The sequence below is a fragment of the Hypomesus nipponensis genome, chromosome 17, assembly GCF_054491055.1.
Source record: "Hypomesus nipponensis isolate SF chromosome 17, ASM5449105v1, whole genome shotgun sequence".
Classification (NCBI taxonomy): Eukaryota; Metazoa; Chordata; class Actinopteri; order Osmeriformes; family Osmeridae; genus Hypomesus; species Hypomesus nipponensis.
Window position 1 is genome coordinate 4,249,634 of NC_140377.1, and position 15,534 is coordinate 4,265,167.

General features: G+C 47.4%; 4 protein-coding genes across 5 annotated transcripts; 2 read left to right on the forward strand and 2 right to left on the reverse strand.

Annotated features, from left to right (window-relative positions):
• The first annotated feature begins 37 nt into the window (after window positions 1–37).
• LOC146253057 (peptidyl-prolyl cis-trans isomerase FKBP10-like) lies at window positions 38–4,149 on the forward strand. The gene is made up of 10 exons (XM_084678230.1): window positions 38–348; window positions 934–1,079; window positions 1,240–1,429; window positions 1,525–1,670; window positions 1,817–2,006; window positions 2,148–2,293; window positions 2,445–2,634; window positions 2,896–3,038; window positions 3,166–3,329; window positions 3,526–4,149. The coding sequence occupies exons 1-10, from the start codon at window positions 161–163 to the stop codon at window positions 3,712–3,714; spliced, it is 1,692 nt and encodes a 563-aa protein (XP_084534356.1). The 5' UTR covers window positions 38–160; the 3' UTR covers window positions 3,715–4,149.
• Window positions 4,150–4,307: 158 nt separating this feature from the next.
• LOC146253058 (cytosolic 5'-nucleotidase 3-like) lies at window positions 4,308–7,652 on the reverse strand. Of its 2 annotated transcripts, XR_014731945.1 has the most exons (10): window positions 7,512–7,652; window positions 7,067–7,165; window positions 6,873–6,942; window positions 6,741–6,787; window positions 6,502–6,587; window positions 6,312–6,401; window positions 6,003–6,165; window positions 5,669–5,869; window positions 5,369–5,554; window positions 4,308–5,235 (listed from the first exon to the last, which is right to left on the reverse strand). XR_014731945.1 is itself a non-coding variant. In XM_084678843.1 (9 exons), exons 1-9 carry the CDS (start codon window positions 7,512–7,514, stop codon window positions 5,444–5,446), a joined length of 870 nt encoding a protein of 289 aa, XP_084534969.1. In that variant the 5' UTR covers window positions 7,515–7,652; the 3' UTR covers window positions 4,308–5,443. The 2 variants fall into 2 exon arrangements, 1 of the variants encoding a protein (XP_084534969.1); XM_084678843.1 differs by having other exon boundaries at window positions 4,308–5,554.
• A 736-nt stretch (window positions 7,653–8,388) lies between these two features.
• On the forward strand, window positions 8,389–10,912 carry LOC146253059 (kelch-like protein 10). The gene is made up of 5 exons (XM_084677743.1): window positions 8,389–8,675; window positions 8,914–9,403; window positions 9,493–10,110; window positions 10,229–10,378; window positions 10,495–10,912. Exons 1-5 carry the CDS (start codon window positions 8,479–8,481, stop codon window positions 10,861–10,863), a joined length of 1,824 nt encoding a protein of 607 aa, XP_084533869.1. The 5' UTR covers window positions 8,389–8,478; the 3' UTR covers window positions 10,864–10,912.
• Window positions 10,913–11,123: 211 nt separating this feature from the next.
• Window positions 11,124–15,336, reverse strand: LOC146253060 (kelch-like protein 11). Its single transcript, XM_084678823.1, has 2 exons — window positions 14,783–15,336; window positions 11,124–14,611 (listed from the first exon to the last, which is right to left on the reverse strand). The coding sequence occupies exons 1-2, from the start codon at window positions 15,310–15,312 to the stop codon at window positions 13,027–13,029; spliced, it is 2,115 nt and encodes a 704-aa protein (XP_084534949.1). The 5' UTR covers window positions 15,313–15,336; the 3' UTR covers window positions 11,124–13,026.
• Window positions 15,337–15,534: the final 198 nt, after the last annotated feature.

A 15,534-nucleotide genomic window follows, 5' to 3' on the forward strand; every position in this document is an offset into this window, starting at 1 on the left:
ACACACCTCCCCCAACCTCTAAAGGAGCTACGTCCGCTCTGCAAGTTGCACTCTTCTCCGTTCATCACTAGCGGAACCAACACGGTAGTAACCTCTGCTGTCTCATGTTTCAGATTGATTTATAAAACGCTAAACCGTTGGCACCCTTTTAGGCTTGATAATGAAATTGACTGCTTTTCTAGTTTTGCTGTCCGCGGTTTACATTAGCTGCAGCCCGGGCCCGTTAGAAGATGTTGTTATCGATCGATATGACATTCCAAGAGTTTGTCCCCGAGAAGTACAAACCGGAGATTTTGTCCGATACCACTATAATGGCACCTTTTTAGACGGAAAGAAGTTTGACTCGAGGTAAGTTATTTATATGATTACGCTATATTGGATTTACTCCTCCAGAGTGGAGACCTTGTCTTTTAATGGATTGAGCGAAATATTTTCAGATTTTTATCCTGCGCCAGTAGGCGGACATTTTTTTTTTAAATGGACTTTTACACATTATTGTTCTCGTAATTAAGGCTTGAAGACGTGTCGGTCCGTGGCCTCAGACCCTTTATAACCAACTTTGCAGTTTTGTGTGACGCTATAGGCACATGCATTTAATGTGCAGGATTTCAAAGATGTGCCAATACTTGGCTGTGATGTTTCTGCACAATATCTGCGTAGACAACTCAATGGTGCTTGAGGCTACAACATGCCACGCACGCTGAACGCGAGAGCGGCGGCGCATAGAAGTTCATGTGCAGATATTATATCTTGTCTGACAAATAGTCCAACATTTTTGAGAATTATCTTAATAGAGTATCGCTTTGACGTCGCCTTGAAATAGAACGATATAGGCCTACTTAATAGGATTATACTAATCTATGAGAATTTTGTTAAATTATTTAACCATGCTGTATTCTTCCTCCATCCTTCCCTTCCCCCACCCACACACAGTCTTGAGCGTGGAAACCCTTTCATTGGCCAGGTAGGACTGGGAAGGCTCATCACAGGAATGGACAGGGGAGTGCAAGGCATGTGCGTCAATGAGCGTAGAAAGGTCACCGTGCCCCCTCACCTGGCCTATGGAAGTCTCGGAACAGGTATTCATCTACGTACACATTTATCAAACATAATAGTTAAGACCAATCAAAAATGTGCTCTTATTAGAAGATTAGCATCTCCTGTTAGCTAAACAAAGTGGTGTTGTGGGGAAACAGGAGTGGGATGAGTTTCAAGTCCTTGTCCTTCCTCTTGTCCCAGGTGGTGTCATCCCTCCAGACACGGTTCTGGTGTTTGACGTGGTGCTTCTCGACATCTGGAACACGGACGACAAGGTCCAGATTCGCACCCTCAGCAAACCAGAGAGCTGCAAGCGTACTGTTGTGGCCTCTGACTTCATCCGCTACCACTACAACGGCACACTGCTGAACGGCATCCCCTTCGACTCCAGGTCAGTGACCACAAACTGTGTATTCGGACTTCGTGTTGGTTTGTGTGCGCATGTGCGTTTGTTTTGAACTGTTTTTTTGTATGTGTGCATCTCAGCTACAGTAGAAACTCCACCTACGACACGTATGTGGGACAGGGTTACTTAATCAAAGGCATGGATGAGGGTCTTCTGGGAATGTGCCTGGGAGAGAGACGAACCATCATCATCCCTCCCTTCCTGGCTTATGAAGAAAAGGGCTATGGTAACAACCACTAAAATAATAATTTTATTTGTAATGCTTTTTATATGTAGCTAAATCTAAATGTAAACTCCTCTAGCCCATCTACCACTGATGCAGGTGACTGTATATCACAGGTCCCTCTAAACCCCCACCTTCCCTCTCAACAGGCACCCAGATCCCCTCCCAGGCCACCCTGATGTTTGAAGTGCTCCTGGTGGATCTGTTCAACCCTAATGACGACCTGATCGTGGAAATCAAGGAGGTGCCAAAGCCCTGCCCCCGGAAGACTGTGGTAGGAGACTACATCCGCTACCACTACAACGGCACCTTCCAGGACGGCTCTTCCTTCGACTCCAGGTACACATGCCTATAGACACGCCACACATCCATAGAGCCGTATGTGGGCCAGTTATGGTGATCGAAGTATCCAGGATCAACTCGTAAGTTGGTCGTGTGGAATAACTTGTATAATATTTGCTCATATCTGTTCCTCTACAGCTACCAGCGTAACAGCACCTACAACACTTACATTGGCATGGGCTATGTGATCGCTGGCATGGACAAGGCTCTCCAGGGGCTGTGTGTGGGAGAGAAGAGGAGGGTCATCCTCCCACCTCACATGGCCTATGGAGAGAAGGGGACTGGTGAGTCTGGCGTGGGGTCTGTCTCCTACAGCCTACGACAATGGGCCGGGGTAAAGGGCATTGCACGTATTGCGTGGGGGGGGGAGTCCAGTTTGCAAATATCTCAGTCTTATGTCTCCTCCTGGTTAAAGCGGTTCTCCTCCACCCACAGGGGACATCATCCCTGGCTCGGCTGTGCTCGTCTTCGACATCCACGTCATCGACTTCCACAACCCCAAGGACGCGGTCGAGATCAAGGTCACCTACAAGCCCGAGGAGTGCAACGTCACCAGTGAAATAGACGACCTGATCAAGTACCGCTACAACTGCTCCCTGATGGACGGAACTCTGCTCTACTCCTCGTGAGCACCTCCTGTTGCCCGCACCGCCACACTGCACGTAATCACTGCTGGATACTCCTCGTCTGACTGGTTTCAGTAGGCCTGAGCAGCAGCACCAAGGAAGGCAGCCTCAGCCCCAGCTACACAGGGCTGTTGGCAGTTTAGAAAATAAATGATATATTTTTTTTAACATGCTAGAGGATATATAGCTGCATACAGTGAAACACATGAAATGTAGTGAGAGCAGTAGGTCTGTAACAACCTTTTTTTCTCCTCTTGCAGAGACCACTTTGATAGCCCGCCCGTCACCACACTGGGGGCTAATAAAGTGATCGAGGGCCTGGACGAGGGTCTGAGAGGGATGTGCGTGGGCGAGAAGCGGCAGGTGGTCGTCCCGCCCCACCTCGGGCATGGCGAGAACGGAGGTGAGGCGTCTCAACCAGCCTGCTCGGACCCTGGAGTAGCTAGCTAACGCATCCCTTTAAGCCCGTTGGTCCTGTCAGGATCGTGTGGCTCTCATACGTCCTTCTTCTCACCCGTGTGCCCCTACAGCCAGGGGCGTGCCCAGCAGCGCCGTGTTATACTTTGAGCTGGAGCTGCTGGACCTGCAGAAGGGTGTGCCTGATGGCTACATGTTTGTGTGGCTGGGAGACAGCCCGGACCCCCTGTTCCCTGCCATGGACCTGAACAAGGACGGAGAGGTCCCTCTAGAGGAGGTAAACTTCACCAGTGATATACGCTGTCTTGCAACATTTTGATCCTTTTAGCCCCATTTTTAGTGTGACCAGGGCAGATTATTAAAAGGTATCAAAAGACCAAATTGTCCTCAAAAGTTGTTGTTTCTGTAAAGGTTAGTAATATTGGGTGTAATGCAAATATTTTTTTATCATTCTACCCCTCTGCTTTCTCCAGTTCTCAGAATTCCTCATGCTGCAGGTTAAAGATGGTAAAGGCAGACTGAGGCCAGCAATGGATGCTGACCAAATCATAAAGGACATGTTCAAGAACCAGGACCGCAACGGTGATGGGAAGATTGTGCCTGATGAGCTGAAGCTGAAGGTGGAGGAGGACTCAGAAAAAGCTAAACATGAGGAACTGTAAGGGGACATATTTAAAGGGGACAGGGAGGGGGGGGGGGGGGCAGGCATATGGATATGGTAAAACTAATATCTATGCATCCAGATGGCTTTTAACTTTTGGAGAAAAGCAGGATGAAAATATAATACAGGTCAAAAATGGGTTTTCATCAGTTCTATTTGGTACTTTTCTTCTGTAACTTTTGTTACTACCTTTTCTGCCATTTGGGCTAGCCTATACTCCCATGATGCACTGCAGGTGGGTTCAAAATGGCTGATGGGATGGATGGCTGTGCCCCAAACCCCGCCCCCAGATGTGAGTGATGTAAAGACTGGGTTGTATATTTCAGAGTGGCTATTTTGTGCAATACAAGATTTTTTTTAAGTAAAGTGCCTTGCATTGTGTATCATATCACAGAAAGCAACTGATGGTTTTATAATAAAAAATATAAATATATAACCCTTGAAGTTATTTGTCATGAAAGCTAAACATTCCCTTCGCAGTTAACATTGAATCGAATGAAATGCAAGTCCAGTTTGCTGGTCAGAAGACAATAGAATGAAATGGCAAAAGCCAAGATACGGAAGCAAAAAAATGAAATGATGGAAGAGAGCCGGTTTTAAATTCTTCAGAGAGACAAGGAGCAGTTTATTCCAAATGGAATGCAATGTTTTCAGAGTATATCCTCCATATTGCAATAGACTTGTCAGGTATCAAAGATGATGTATTACAACTTGGTATAAAATCTGCAATACAGCATGCACAATTTAACCACACAGCTTCTACACCTACAACATGCTATAGGATTTACAAACACCTTTACTGTAACGTTATACTTTCTGTTGCATTTACACACAATTTGAAATTACAGCTCAAATTATTAGTGCCACCAGAAACAATGTGCCATATGCATGACGACTGTTTCGCCTTAACTTACATACTGGTGACAGAATGATATATTAGGAAATCACAAATGTTATTTATGCCAGTGTCACAAGACAACCTAAGGAGTCTAGGTTGATGGATTGTGATGGCTCTCTATGTGCCCGTTTTTCAACAATGGCGGTGGCAATGTGCAAGCCATGAGTAGGCGTTTTCCACATGTGACCACTTGGTGGTGCTTTAAACACAACTCGAGTCTGTTGTGTCGGAGACTAGAACTACAATAACAATTTGGAGAAAATAAACAGTGCTTATGTGAAGAGGCCATGACAATCCAATCATGTGAAAGTGAGGAGGGAGAAAGCAGAGCAACACAAAGACACAAAAAAGATATCCTATGCCACAAACAATGTTGTTTCCCTTTATCATTGCACCACATTAAGAATACAAATCCCAAATAATGAGTCAAATATGGCAAAGTTATACTTCCTTCAAGTTTCACCCACATGGAAGAAAAACCACTGAAAACAATACAAACCAATACCACACAAGCCACCACATGCATGTTCAAGGCCATGCATTCCATTAGTAGCAGTACTGACGCTGGAATAAGCCCCAGCTTTTAGTCCAATCAGTTGAGGCTTTGATATTTCCTGACCTTTACTGTATAACAAGAAGGTAAAACTCTGAGATGATTCTGTTACATTAAAATGGTCTTCAACAAGACAAGCATATGAATAATTTCAAAAAATCCTCCAGTATTTGTACCCAGAGATGCATACAAAAAAGTATGTACCTTATATAAATTGACAACTCCGTCCCTGTGGCGGTTCAGTGCCGCTTACTGATTGGCCAGTAACATAGTAACAGTTCACTTCTTCCCTGTGATGTAAAGCAGTATGGCGTTGGCCACCTCCAGGGTCTCGTTCTTCAACAGGACGATGTCAAAAGCGTTCAGGTACGACTGCTTCCTCTCCTCCACCTGAGGGACACCAGAGGATGAACAACAGACGTCTACTCTGAAAACAAAACAACCCCAACCGAAACATTTGTTGAACACATCACCGTGTGTCTAGGGGGGGGGACGGGGACGTACCTTGTCATTGAGGTATCCTATCTTGAGGATGTTCTCGGTGTTGTGAACACCGTCGGCCATATTCAAATCCCCCAGAGAGTCGCCCAGAAGCAGAATGTTGTGGCGGTGGCTCAGCTCCTGGAAGTGGTCCGAATTGAGCAGAGCGCCTTCCCTCTTGTTGTAGATGTGGATTAACTCTCCTTTGAAAGCCTTCAGGATACCCTGAGAATAACAAAACCAGGGGGTTAAATCCTCACCTAGATTATCGGCATTCCCCGCTCATAGACCGTCTCTCAAACTCAACGGCACAGAGGCCGCGAGTGTCGGGGGTTTTCAGTCAGTCGGTGATACTCACAGCCTCATCAAAGTCCATGTAGTTGGAGAAGACCTTGACGTTGGGGTGGAAGACCCCCGCCTGGCGGATCACCTCCTCAAGGACGTCCCCAATCCCAGCAGAGAAGATGAGCAGGGGGACGCTGTGCTCCTGCAGGTGGTCGAAGAACAGCTGGTAGCCATCCCTGTGGAGGCACACAGCACCGGGCTTAAAACCAACCTGAGGAACGTCACCGTATTCATCCCCACCAATGAGATCTGTGGACTGTGGAGGGTTAAAAGACTCCTGATCATTATGTATTCTTTGGCTACGAAGGACAGCTCCTCTTACCTCAGCTTGGCTTCAGACTCCTGCACCACTTGGGCCAACCAGTCTTTCCTTATCCGCTGCTCTATCAGCAGAGTATGGGCTTTAGTCCACCTGAGGAACGCACATCAACAACGGTGGTTGGTTTGTGATCTAACAGTAAGGTGAGGGTGCTTCCTGGTAATGGAGAAATCTACTAAAAGGGCTGTCTCACCATTCCACCATGAGGGGCAACTTCTCTTCTGCTGACAGAGTTGAGTCAATCTCGATGGGGTAGTATGTGTGAAGAAGCTCCTTCAGCTGACGGAGTAATGACAACATTCAGGAAGCACACACTGGCTAGAATACATCCAGTAGAGACATTGTTTTGTTATGTTTGGTTCGACAGTGACATGCTTATGGTGAATTATCAAAGTAGAATCCTACAAACATATCATATGTTCAAGAGCATACCTTTTCTTTGCAATCTTCACTGATAAGCTTGCTGTTGTCAAGGATATCTGTAAGGTAATACCATGAATTAAAGAAACATGTCTGTTTTGGATTTGTGAAATCCATGCGACATCAATGAGAGCAAAGTCTTACTGTGGCAGGTGGGGCAGCGTTTCCCATTATAAGCAAACCTTGTAAGGGTCATGTCAAAATCTGAAATCACCTGGATAACAATCCAAAGACAATTGTTGGTCTGACATCTAAAAAAACAACTTGTTAACTACAAATGTAAAGTCAAAATAATCAAACATAAGAATAACAAAGCAATCTAGTACTAAAAACTATACCTGCAGAGTGTTGGAGCCAGCTTCCTGCATGGCCAAGAGGATCTCCTCTACCCGCTGAGGGTCCTTCATACACACATAGGGATTGGATAGCTCTGGGATCTGCGGTGACAGTGAGAGATAGTTTAGAAAAGCACGAAGAAGAAAAACGGAAAAGCTAACTGACAACTACTGGGAAATTTATGATAATGGAATATTGTCAATCTCTCAAGTATCTAAATTATTATTCTGCCCACCTACCTAGCTATCTTGATGCTTGGTTACATTGACAGAATATTTTTTGGATTAACTCTATAAAAGCATAGTTTTTATTGCCCCGTTTTGGCTAGGTAGCTCTAGCTAGATAGCTACAATCTACTCAGTTGGCGTTGAATCTTGAGGCTTGTCATTACTGCGTTCATGAGTTTGAGGGTTCATCGGGCATTGAATAGCATAGAAAGACACTTACCATTGTGGATAAAGGTGTGGTTTTGTTCAGGAAATGTATCTAAACTTGGTAGCAACGGTTAGTTTCGCACCCAAACCGTAGCGTTAACTTGCAATGCGACTTGTCTTGCATTAGTTGTGGAGAAAGAGACACGGCTCCGCCCAAAAGGTTCCCCAGTGCCACTAGAGGAGTATACAGACGTTCCTACCTTTTCCTTCTCAATACTTTGAGTTCTGGTTGTATCGAACTACTGTTATTTCTTTCAATAAATCATTTTATATTTGTCAGAGAGTTTTCAATGAGAATATTGTAGACCTCTGGAACAAACGTGGATTTTTTTTTGCTATGGAGGAAGCACATTTTTCTGTAGGTCACCGATTTCGATCGCACTTTCCTACATAATGATAAAACTGACATAATAGAGGATGTGTCTAATTCTGTTTTGCGTCTTTTAAACTTTTGGGAAATGTTAACTAGATTTTATATTTATCGGCATTGAAACTAAATCATTGGCACCATTGGAACAATGTTTAATGGCAATGGGTACATAACAAATTACTAATGGGATAATCTGTACCTTGTTTATTTGTTCATGTGCTGTGATCGTAACGGATTAACATTTTCACCTGGAGTGGCAAGGGGGTGGCAGGAGGAAGTTGTGGCATTAATGCAAATAATATTTATATTTGCACATGAAATTTACTAAGATGTACACAATTATATATTTCAGCATGGGGGGATTGGGGTGGCAAGTCTTTTTTGCAGCTGCCACCTCTTGGATTCACAAGTGGCTGTCATGCTGAATCTTACATTGTGATGTAATAATGAGCAATTCTAGAACATCATCTTGTAAAAGCAAGTGAGAGGGTTCAGAATTCTCAGATGAAGTTTATGTGCCACCTAGATGTCTTGGCCAAAAATATAGCGTAGTAACATTTTTGGTAATAGTTTTTAATATAAATAGGCCTACAGAATTTATGAAACAAGAATGAATGAACTGGAGGAGGCATCCACTTCCACAAAATTTCAAAGATGCAACATGGAAAGGAAGATGAGTTCCATGACATGTACAATCTTTAATGAGTTAAGACTGGAAGGAAAACTCTGTGATGTGGTAGTTATAGTCAATGGTACTGAGTTCAATGCTCATAAAAACATCCTCTGTGGTTGCAGCTCATACTTCAGGTGAGTGGCGTGACTTGGATGTTAATTTAAAAAATGAAACTGCTTACAAAGGCTAACAAACAAGATCTTAGTACAGGGATTAAATTATGAGGATATAGTGTGTGGCCAACAGCCACTCCAGAAAGCTGTTGGCTATATCAATATTTTCTGACTAGAGCTGTTAAACACTAAACTACTTTGTATCTGGCATGAAATGGGAAGATTATTCATGAAGTTTACTGTTCATATGAAACCACAGGGCTTTGTTTACAAGTGGCTGGAACAACTCAGAGAAGAAAGTCTACACAATTCCCGGTGTCACTCCAGACATGATGCGCCTCATCGTTGAGTATGCATACACGCGCTCTGTGCCGGTCACTGCAGAGAATGTCGAGCAACTTTTGGCGACAGCAGACCAGTTTTCCGTCCTGGGAATAGTGCGGGCATGCTGTGAGTTTCTGGAGGCCCAGCTGTGCCTGGAGAACTGCATCGGCATCTGCAAGTTTGCAGAGTTTTACTCGTGCCCCGAGTTGAAGCACCGGGCCTATCTCTTCATCCTGCATCACTTCGAGGAGATGGTCCGCTCTTCAGAGGAGTTCCTGGAGCTCTCGCTGCCCCAGCTATGTGACATCATTGAGAAAGATGACCTGAATGTAAAGCAGGAGGATGTGGTGTTTGAGGCTATCCTGCACTGGATTGGCCACGCATCCCAGCAACGCAAAGGATTCATACCCGTGCTGTTGCCCAAGGTAACCTACACTGTTGATGTTAGGGTATGTTCTGTGGGTAACACGTTTTTCTGTTTACTGACTGTTCCGTCCATAATATCTGCTTGCAGGTGCGCATGGCCTTGATGACAGCTGATTACTTCATGAACAATGTGAAGAACAATCCTCTCGTAAAGGACAATGACGACTGCAAGCCCATCATCATCAACGCCTTGAAGGCCATGTATGACCTGAACATGAATGGTCCCTCAAACTCGGATTTTCGCAACCCTCTGACCCGCCCTCGTCTGCCCTATGCCATCCTATTGGCTATCGGTGGCTGGAGTGGCGGTAGCCCCACCAATGCCATTGAGGCGTACGACGCACGGGCAGACCGTTGGGTCAACGTGACCAAGGAGGAAGAGAGTCCTCGGGCCTACCATGGTGCCGCTTACCTCAACGGCTTTGTGTACTGTGTGGGAGGCTTCGACAGCGTCGACTATTTCAACAGCGTGCGCAAGTTCAACCCGGTCACGTGCACGTGGCACCAGGTGGCGCCCATGCACTCCAGACGCTGTTACGTCAGCGTGGCCGTGCTGGGCGGATGCATCTACGCCATGGGAGGCTTCGACGGCTACGTGCGACTGAACACCGCCGAGTGCTACGAGCCCGACACCAACCAATGGACGATGATCGCGCCCATGCATGAGCAGAGGAGCGACGCCAGTGCCACGACTCTACACGACAAGGTGAGCGAATGACAACAGCACCATGTGGTTGCTAGGGGACACACTTCTTCTTCTTCTTCATCTTCTTCTCCCTCAGGTGAATAGAAAATGACGAGTTTGTGCACTACTTATACTCCAGGTGTACATGTGCGGCGGCTTCAACGGCAACGAGTGCCTGTTTACTGCAGAGTGCTACAGCCGCAGCACCAATCAGTGGACTCTGATCGCCCCCATGAGGAGCAGGCGTAGCGGAGTGGGGATCATTGCCTATGGGAAACAGGTCTATGCGGTGAGAAGCAGATAAAAAAAAAAAACAAGCATTGATCAAGCATGACCCCTTTCGTTCCTCCGTTTCGATCCTTGCGTTTGACCAGTTCGAACTTGACTCTTCCCGTCCTGTCCTAGGTGGGTGGCTTCGACGGAGCCAACCGTCTGCGCAATGCAGAGGCCTACAACCCCATGACTAACACCTGGCGCACGGTGCCCACCATGTTCAACCCTCGCAGCAACTTTGGCATCGAGGTTGTGGACGACCTGCTGTTTGTGGTGGGCGGCTTCAACGGCTTCACTACCACCTTCAACGTGGAGTGTTACGACGCCAAGACGGATGAGTGGTACGACGCCCACGACATGGGCGTCTTCCGGAGTGCTCTCAGCTGCTGTGTGGTGCACGGGCTGCCCAACGTCACCCACTACGCCGCCCCCAGAGACACCCTGCAGCTGATCAGGGAGGAGCTCAAACTGTCAGCCTCCAACAGCATCCTGTCCGTGTGAGACCCGTTCTTCTGCCCAATGCAGACTAATACACTACAATTGGCCTTTAGCAAACCAAAAAAATAAATCTTACTTCCTACCTTTCAAATTCCTGTCAAATTGTTTTTCCATGTAGGAAGTTTTTTTTTTTTTTTTTTGCTGGGTATCCTCAAGCCAATCAATAATTATACAAAGTAATGTAGTTGTATTTGAGTAGACAGTCCTGCCTAAATGACAGGTGATCCCCAAGTTATTCCCAAATAAACTGCACCAGAACAGGATTCAGCCAACATTATAAAAACAGCTTTTAATTTTAAGTGAGGACAGAAGCATTCCTTAAATCCAATCTGTTGACACCTTGTCAGACCACCATATGTAAAACAATATATTTGTAACCAGTTCATTTTGATATTTTAAATCTAACGTTCAAGAGGATCAATGCTTAGGAACATATATTTTTCACCTGAATTCTTAATCATAGTGCTCAAGGTCAATATATTAGCTGCAGGAAGGCATTCATAATTCTTAAATATCAATTCATCTGAGGACTGACATTCATTTTTGTTAAATAAGTTTAGTTTATTCTATCGAGCAGTGCTCTTTTCAATCTGACCATCTTTGGAAAGTGCAGAGAACTTTATTCTGAAACCTCTTACTGGGCTGTTTAGGGCATAGCATTTAAATTGGAAAACAAAGTGTTTCATGTTTGTTATAGGGGATTAATGTAACTGGTTAGTCACAAAAAAACACATGAACAAACCAAAATACTAAATAACCTCAAAACAAATTTGAACACTATTTAAGAGTCCTTGAAAGTGTTTTGTGTGTGCAAAAGTGCATGCTTTACTCAGCTTTGCAAAAATACTTCTTACATCGTGTGTGTGCTTCCATAAACACACACACACACACACACACGGTCCAGCATCTGAGTGATGTCCTGTAGACATTTCTCTCGATAATGCAGACAGAGATATCCAGAAAAAAATACATTCATCAGTAACAAACTTCTGGATGGATGTCTACAGCCAGCAACTGCTTGTACACAAGACAGAAGTTGGCTTAAGTGTGAAATAGCTTATGCAACGATCAGTTTTGCACAACAATTAGTGCGTAAAGCTGCTTATAAGACTTGTTATTATTTCAGAAACACAACTGGCGGTTTGCCAGAGCACAATGAACACATTAAGATCAACAAGGCCAATCTAGAAGTCATTAACTTCTCTCACTAAGCCTTCGTAGCAAAGTCACATTCAACATAACTAATTGTGATAAAGCACAACAAATAAAGTGGTCATCTTGGGTTTGAAATGGTAAGAAAGACACAAGACTGGTCTTTTCATTCACGCCGAGTAACCACGATAATAAGCAGAGCCGTTCAGTCGTTGCAATATAAAGTATAAAGCAGAGCTGGACCTTCAGCCTGGGGGGGGTCACACTGGGCCGAGTGTGACCATTTGCATGGAGAGATTGTCACAGTGTCAACATGGAATGTCAGAGAGCGACTTCATTGAGCTGATTAAAATGAAGGAATGTAAATTCTGCAATATGTAAGGGTCCCATGGCCAGCATCATACAAGCTTAAAATAAAGGGACATCAAATAGTAATATACATATACAACTATATACTATTTTTGTGTGTACAAAAGATCAAGATTAACAGCACCAATATACATATTGTCATGGGACGCTGGTTACTGTAAAACACTCTTATTCACATGGTTACATTCGGTCTGGATTAAGACCCACACCTGGTCAACACGGTCCCCCACAATCTGTCACAACCTACAACATCATTGTCACTATCACCTTAGACTACACCTGAGGACAACTGATGGCACAGAATTCAGTTCACAAACAACAAATATGAGAGAAACAGAAAAAGGTCGTGGGGCAGGGAGGTTGTGGGGCAGGGAGGTTGTGGGGCAGGGAGGTAGGCTGGAGGTTGTGGGGCAGGGCGGTGGGCTGCAGGTCGTGGGGCAGGGCGGTGGGCTGCAGGTCGTGGGGCAGGGCGGTGGGCTGCAGGTCGTGGGGCAGGGCGGTGGGCTGCAGGTCGTGGGGCAGGGCGGTGGGCTGCAGGTCGTGGGGCATGGAGGTCGTGGGGCAGGGAGGTCGTTGGGCAGGGAGGTCGTGGGGCAGGGCAGTGGGCTGGAGGTCCGGGGGGGCCCAGAAATAAGGGCGGTGTGCTCAGCACTCTATCTGGGACTGCAGCTGCCTGCGAAGGGTGAGGGTGCGTCGGTGCAGCTGCTGCATCTGCTGCATGCGGTCCCTCTGCCTCGCCAGGTTCTGGGGCATGGGGTAGCGCTGGCAGCCGTACAGGAAGCGGTAGGGGATGCGGACGTGGCAGGCGGTGGCCCTGCAGCGGGGCTGGGGCATGGGCGGCAGCAGCATCCAGCGCTTCCTCTCTGCGCAGTATCGGTAGGCCTCCTTGCGATACTGCTTGTCCATGTCGTCGCTGTTCTTCCAGCCGCCGATGACGAACACGTCGTCGTCAAAGTGGCAGATGGCGGCGCCCTCGATGCTGGTCACCTCCGGCGGCAGGCTCTCCAGGATCTCGTCGGGAACGCGGGCGCTGATCTTCAGCTGGGCGGCGTCGTCACGCACCGCGTAGCTCTTGGGGCAGCAGGAGGCCGTGTGGTAGAAGTTGGTGGCGGCCACGGCCATCTGGAAGACGCAGTAGTTGTCGATGAGGGGCAGGGAGTCCACGTCCTGCCACTGGCGACCCTCCGTGTCGTAGCGCGTGGTCACCGTCTTCAGCCCGTCGTCGCTGTCCGTGTCGACCGGCGTGCGGGCCATCACGTAGACGTAGCGGTCCTCCACGCTCACCGCCTTCACGTCCCGTAAGATCTTGGGCGCCGACTCCAGGTTGAGCCACTTGTCCTGCTCAGGGTCGTACACGCTCACGTCCTTGAACCCCGGGCTGAAGTTGCCGTGGCCCCCGATGCTGTAGAGGGTGTCCTTGATGCACGTGAGGCCGAACGAGTGCTTGCGGGTGGTCAGGTTGCTCACCTGCTCCCAGGTGTTGCGGTTGGGGTTGTAGCGCTCCACCGTCTTGGCGAAGCCCGGCTCCATGGAGCCTGCGACGTACACGTGAGACTCGGTGGCCGCGATGGCGTGGCCGTCCAGGTGGTTGTGAATGTGCGGCAGGTTGACCCAGCGGTCCTCGTAGACGAAGTAGCCCACGCACTCGCTCAGGTAGTCCCCCCCCTCCGACACCCCCCCTACAACCATGATCACGTCCATGTTCTGGCCGAAGCGTGGCTGGAAAGTAGGCACGTAGGAGGACCAGAACTCCAGGTCGGCTGACTTGAGGTTCTCGAAGCGAATGGCGTGGCCCTCCACTGCCTCGGACACCAGACGGAGGCAGGCCTCATTGGCTGACACCAGGGCCTCGTTCTTCACCACCCTGGCCAGGTAGGTCGGCTTGATCTGAGGCAGCCTCAGGAGACGAAACAGATCCTCAAAGTATCGTCCTCGCTCCTCCGTGTTCCTCTGCACCCACTTCACCACGGCCTCAAACAGCACCTCCTCGGAGTCCACCGTGATCTCTGCATCCGACAGCCAATCGCGCACGAGGTGGAACGGCAGGGTGTAGAACTCTTCATCCTGGATGACCTTGTGAAAGTTGCGACGGATCATGTCTGCAGCCCGCAGGGCAAGCTGGTCCAGAGAGTACATGTGGGCCAGGCTGTGTACCGCTACACAGTTAGCCAGGCTCAGCTTTTTCTTTAGAAACTCGCCACAGAACTCCTTCAGTTGCAGTAACAAGAACCTGTAGACAGTGGCAATTCCGAGAAAACAATCAGTCAGCATGCCAACAACTCTGACATCCACAAACTCCGATAAAACAGGTTTAGCAAGTTAAAAGAGTGGGTCAATGCGCACAGGGTATCAGGTTAGATTTTTACTGGCTACTGAACAATAGAGAAATAGCATTGCTAACCTGTCAGCGAGCTCCAATACTTCATGCACATTGCAGGTGCTAACCCGTATCTCTCCAATGTACATGTACTGGATGACACTTTCCACCGTTTCTGCGTCTGGTCCCAATTCCGAACTCCATTCTTTCATTTCAACTCGCCCGGACAGCGACTCTGAGAACTGCCCTCCCAGAAGCGGAGTAAAATAGTCCGTTGCCGCGGCCAGCACGGAACGGTGTGCGGAAAACTGACAGCTTTGAACATTACCAGTTGCCGCGGCACTGCTAAAGGCCAGTGTTACGTCGCAGAACAAACCCTGCTTTCTCTGTTCGTTCTGCCTGCGAGACAGCTCTGAGCAGTGGGAGGAAGATGTAAAATCCTCGGCCTCTTCCGCGTCCCCGTCTCCAGCAAGGACGCTCGCTGTGCTGGTTCCGGTACTGCTTCGAGATGAATCTTCAATGTTCGGGGCTGCAGCTGCCATTCTGTTGCGGGAGGTCAGAATTCGGAATTGCAGTAAACTTGTGTGCGAACGAACACACACGCAGACACACATACATGAACTCAAGAAGACGAATTTACAGTCATGCGCACTGGGGGATGCTAGGGCGTTACCGCTTCTGTTCCGACATGTCCCGCCCACTCAACTTTGACGGACAGACTCGCCTTTTTAACCTACTCACTATTTTGTAGTCATACGAATGTGAATTATAATTTAGCTTTTTTTTTTTTTTTAGGAACTGGCCCAGTTAAAATATGTAGGCTATTGGTGACTAAA

What these genes read in the sequence shown, in the direction of transcription:
- LOC146253057 (XM_084678230.1), top strand. Translation starts at nt 161, where the DNA reads ATGAAATTGACTGCTTTTCTAGTTTTGCTGTCCGCGGTTTACATTAGC. An exon ending in GGCATCCCCTTCGACTCCAG is followed by an intron (nt 1,430 to 1,524) that starts GTCAGTGACCAC and finishes TGTGCATCTCAG; the next exon opens with CTACAGTAGAAACTCCACCT. An exon ending in CTATGGAGAGAAGGGGACTG is followed by an intron (nt 2,294 to 2,444) that starts GTGAGTCTGGCG and finishes CTCCACCCACAG; the next exon opens with GGGACATCATCCCTGGCTCG.
- LOC146253058 (XM_084678843.1), bottom strand. An exon ending in TTGCCCCTCATGGTGGAATG is followed by an intron (nt 6,402 to 6,501) that starts GTGAGACAGCCC and finishes TGCGTTCCTCAG; the next exon opens with GTGGACTAAAGCCCATACTC. An exon ending in GAGTCTGAAGCCAAGCTGAG is followed by an intron (nt 6,166 to 6,311) that starts GTAAGAGGAGCT and finishes GTGCCTCCACAG; the next exon opens with GGATGGCTACCAGCTGTTCT.
- LOC146253059 (XM_084677743.1), top strand. Translation starts at nt 8,479, where the DNA reads ATGAATGAACTGGAGGAGGCATCCACTTCCACAAAATTTCAAAGATGC. An exon ending in GGTTGCAGCTCATACTTCAG is followed by an intron (nt 8,676 to 8,913) that starts GTGAGTGGCGTG and finishes ATGAAACCACAG; the next exon opens with GGCTTTGTTTACAAGTGGCT. An exon ending in ATGGGAAACAGGTCTATGCG is followed by an intron (nt 10,379 to 10,494) that starts GTGAGAAGCAGA and finishes GTCCTGTCCTAG; the next exon opens with GTGGGTGGCTTCGACGGAGC.
- LOC146253060 (XM_084678823.1), bottom strand. Translation starts at nt 15,312, where the DNA reads ATGTGTGTCTGCGTGTGTGTTCGTTCGCACACAAGTTTACTGCAATTC. An exon ending in GTATTGGAGCTCGCTGACAG is followed by an intron (nt 14,612 to 14,782) that starts GTTAGCAATGCT and finishes CACTGTCTACAG; the next exon opens with GTTCTTGTTACTGCAACTGA.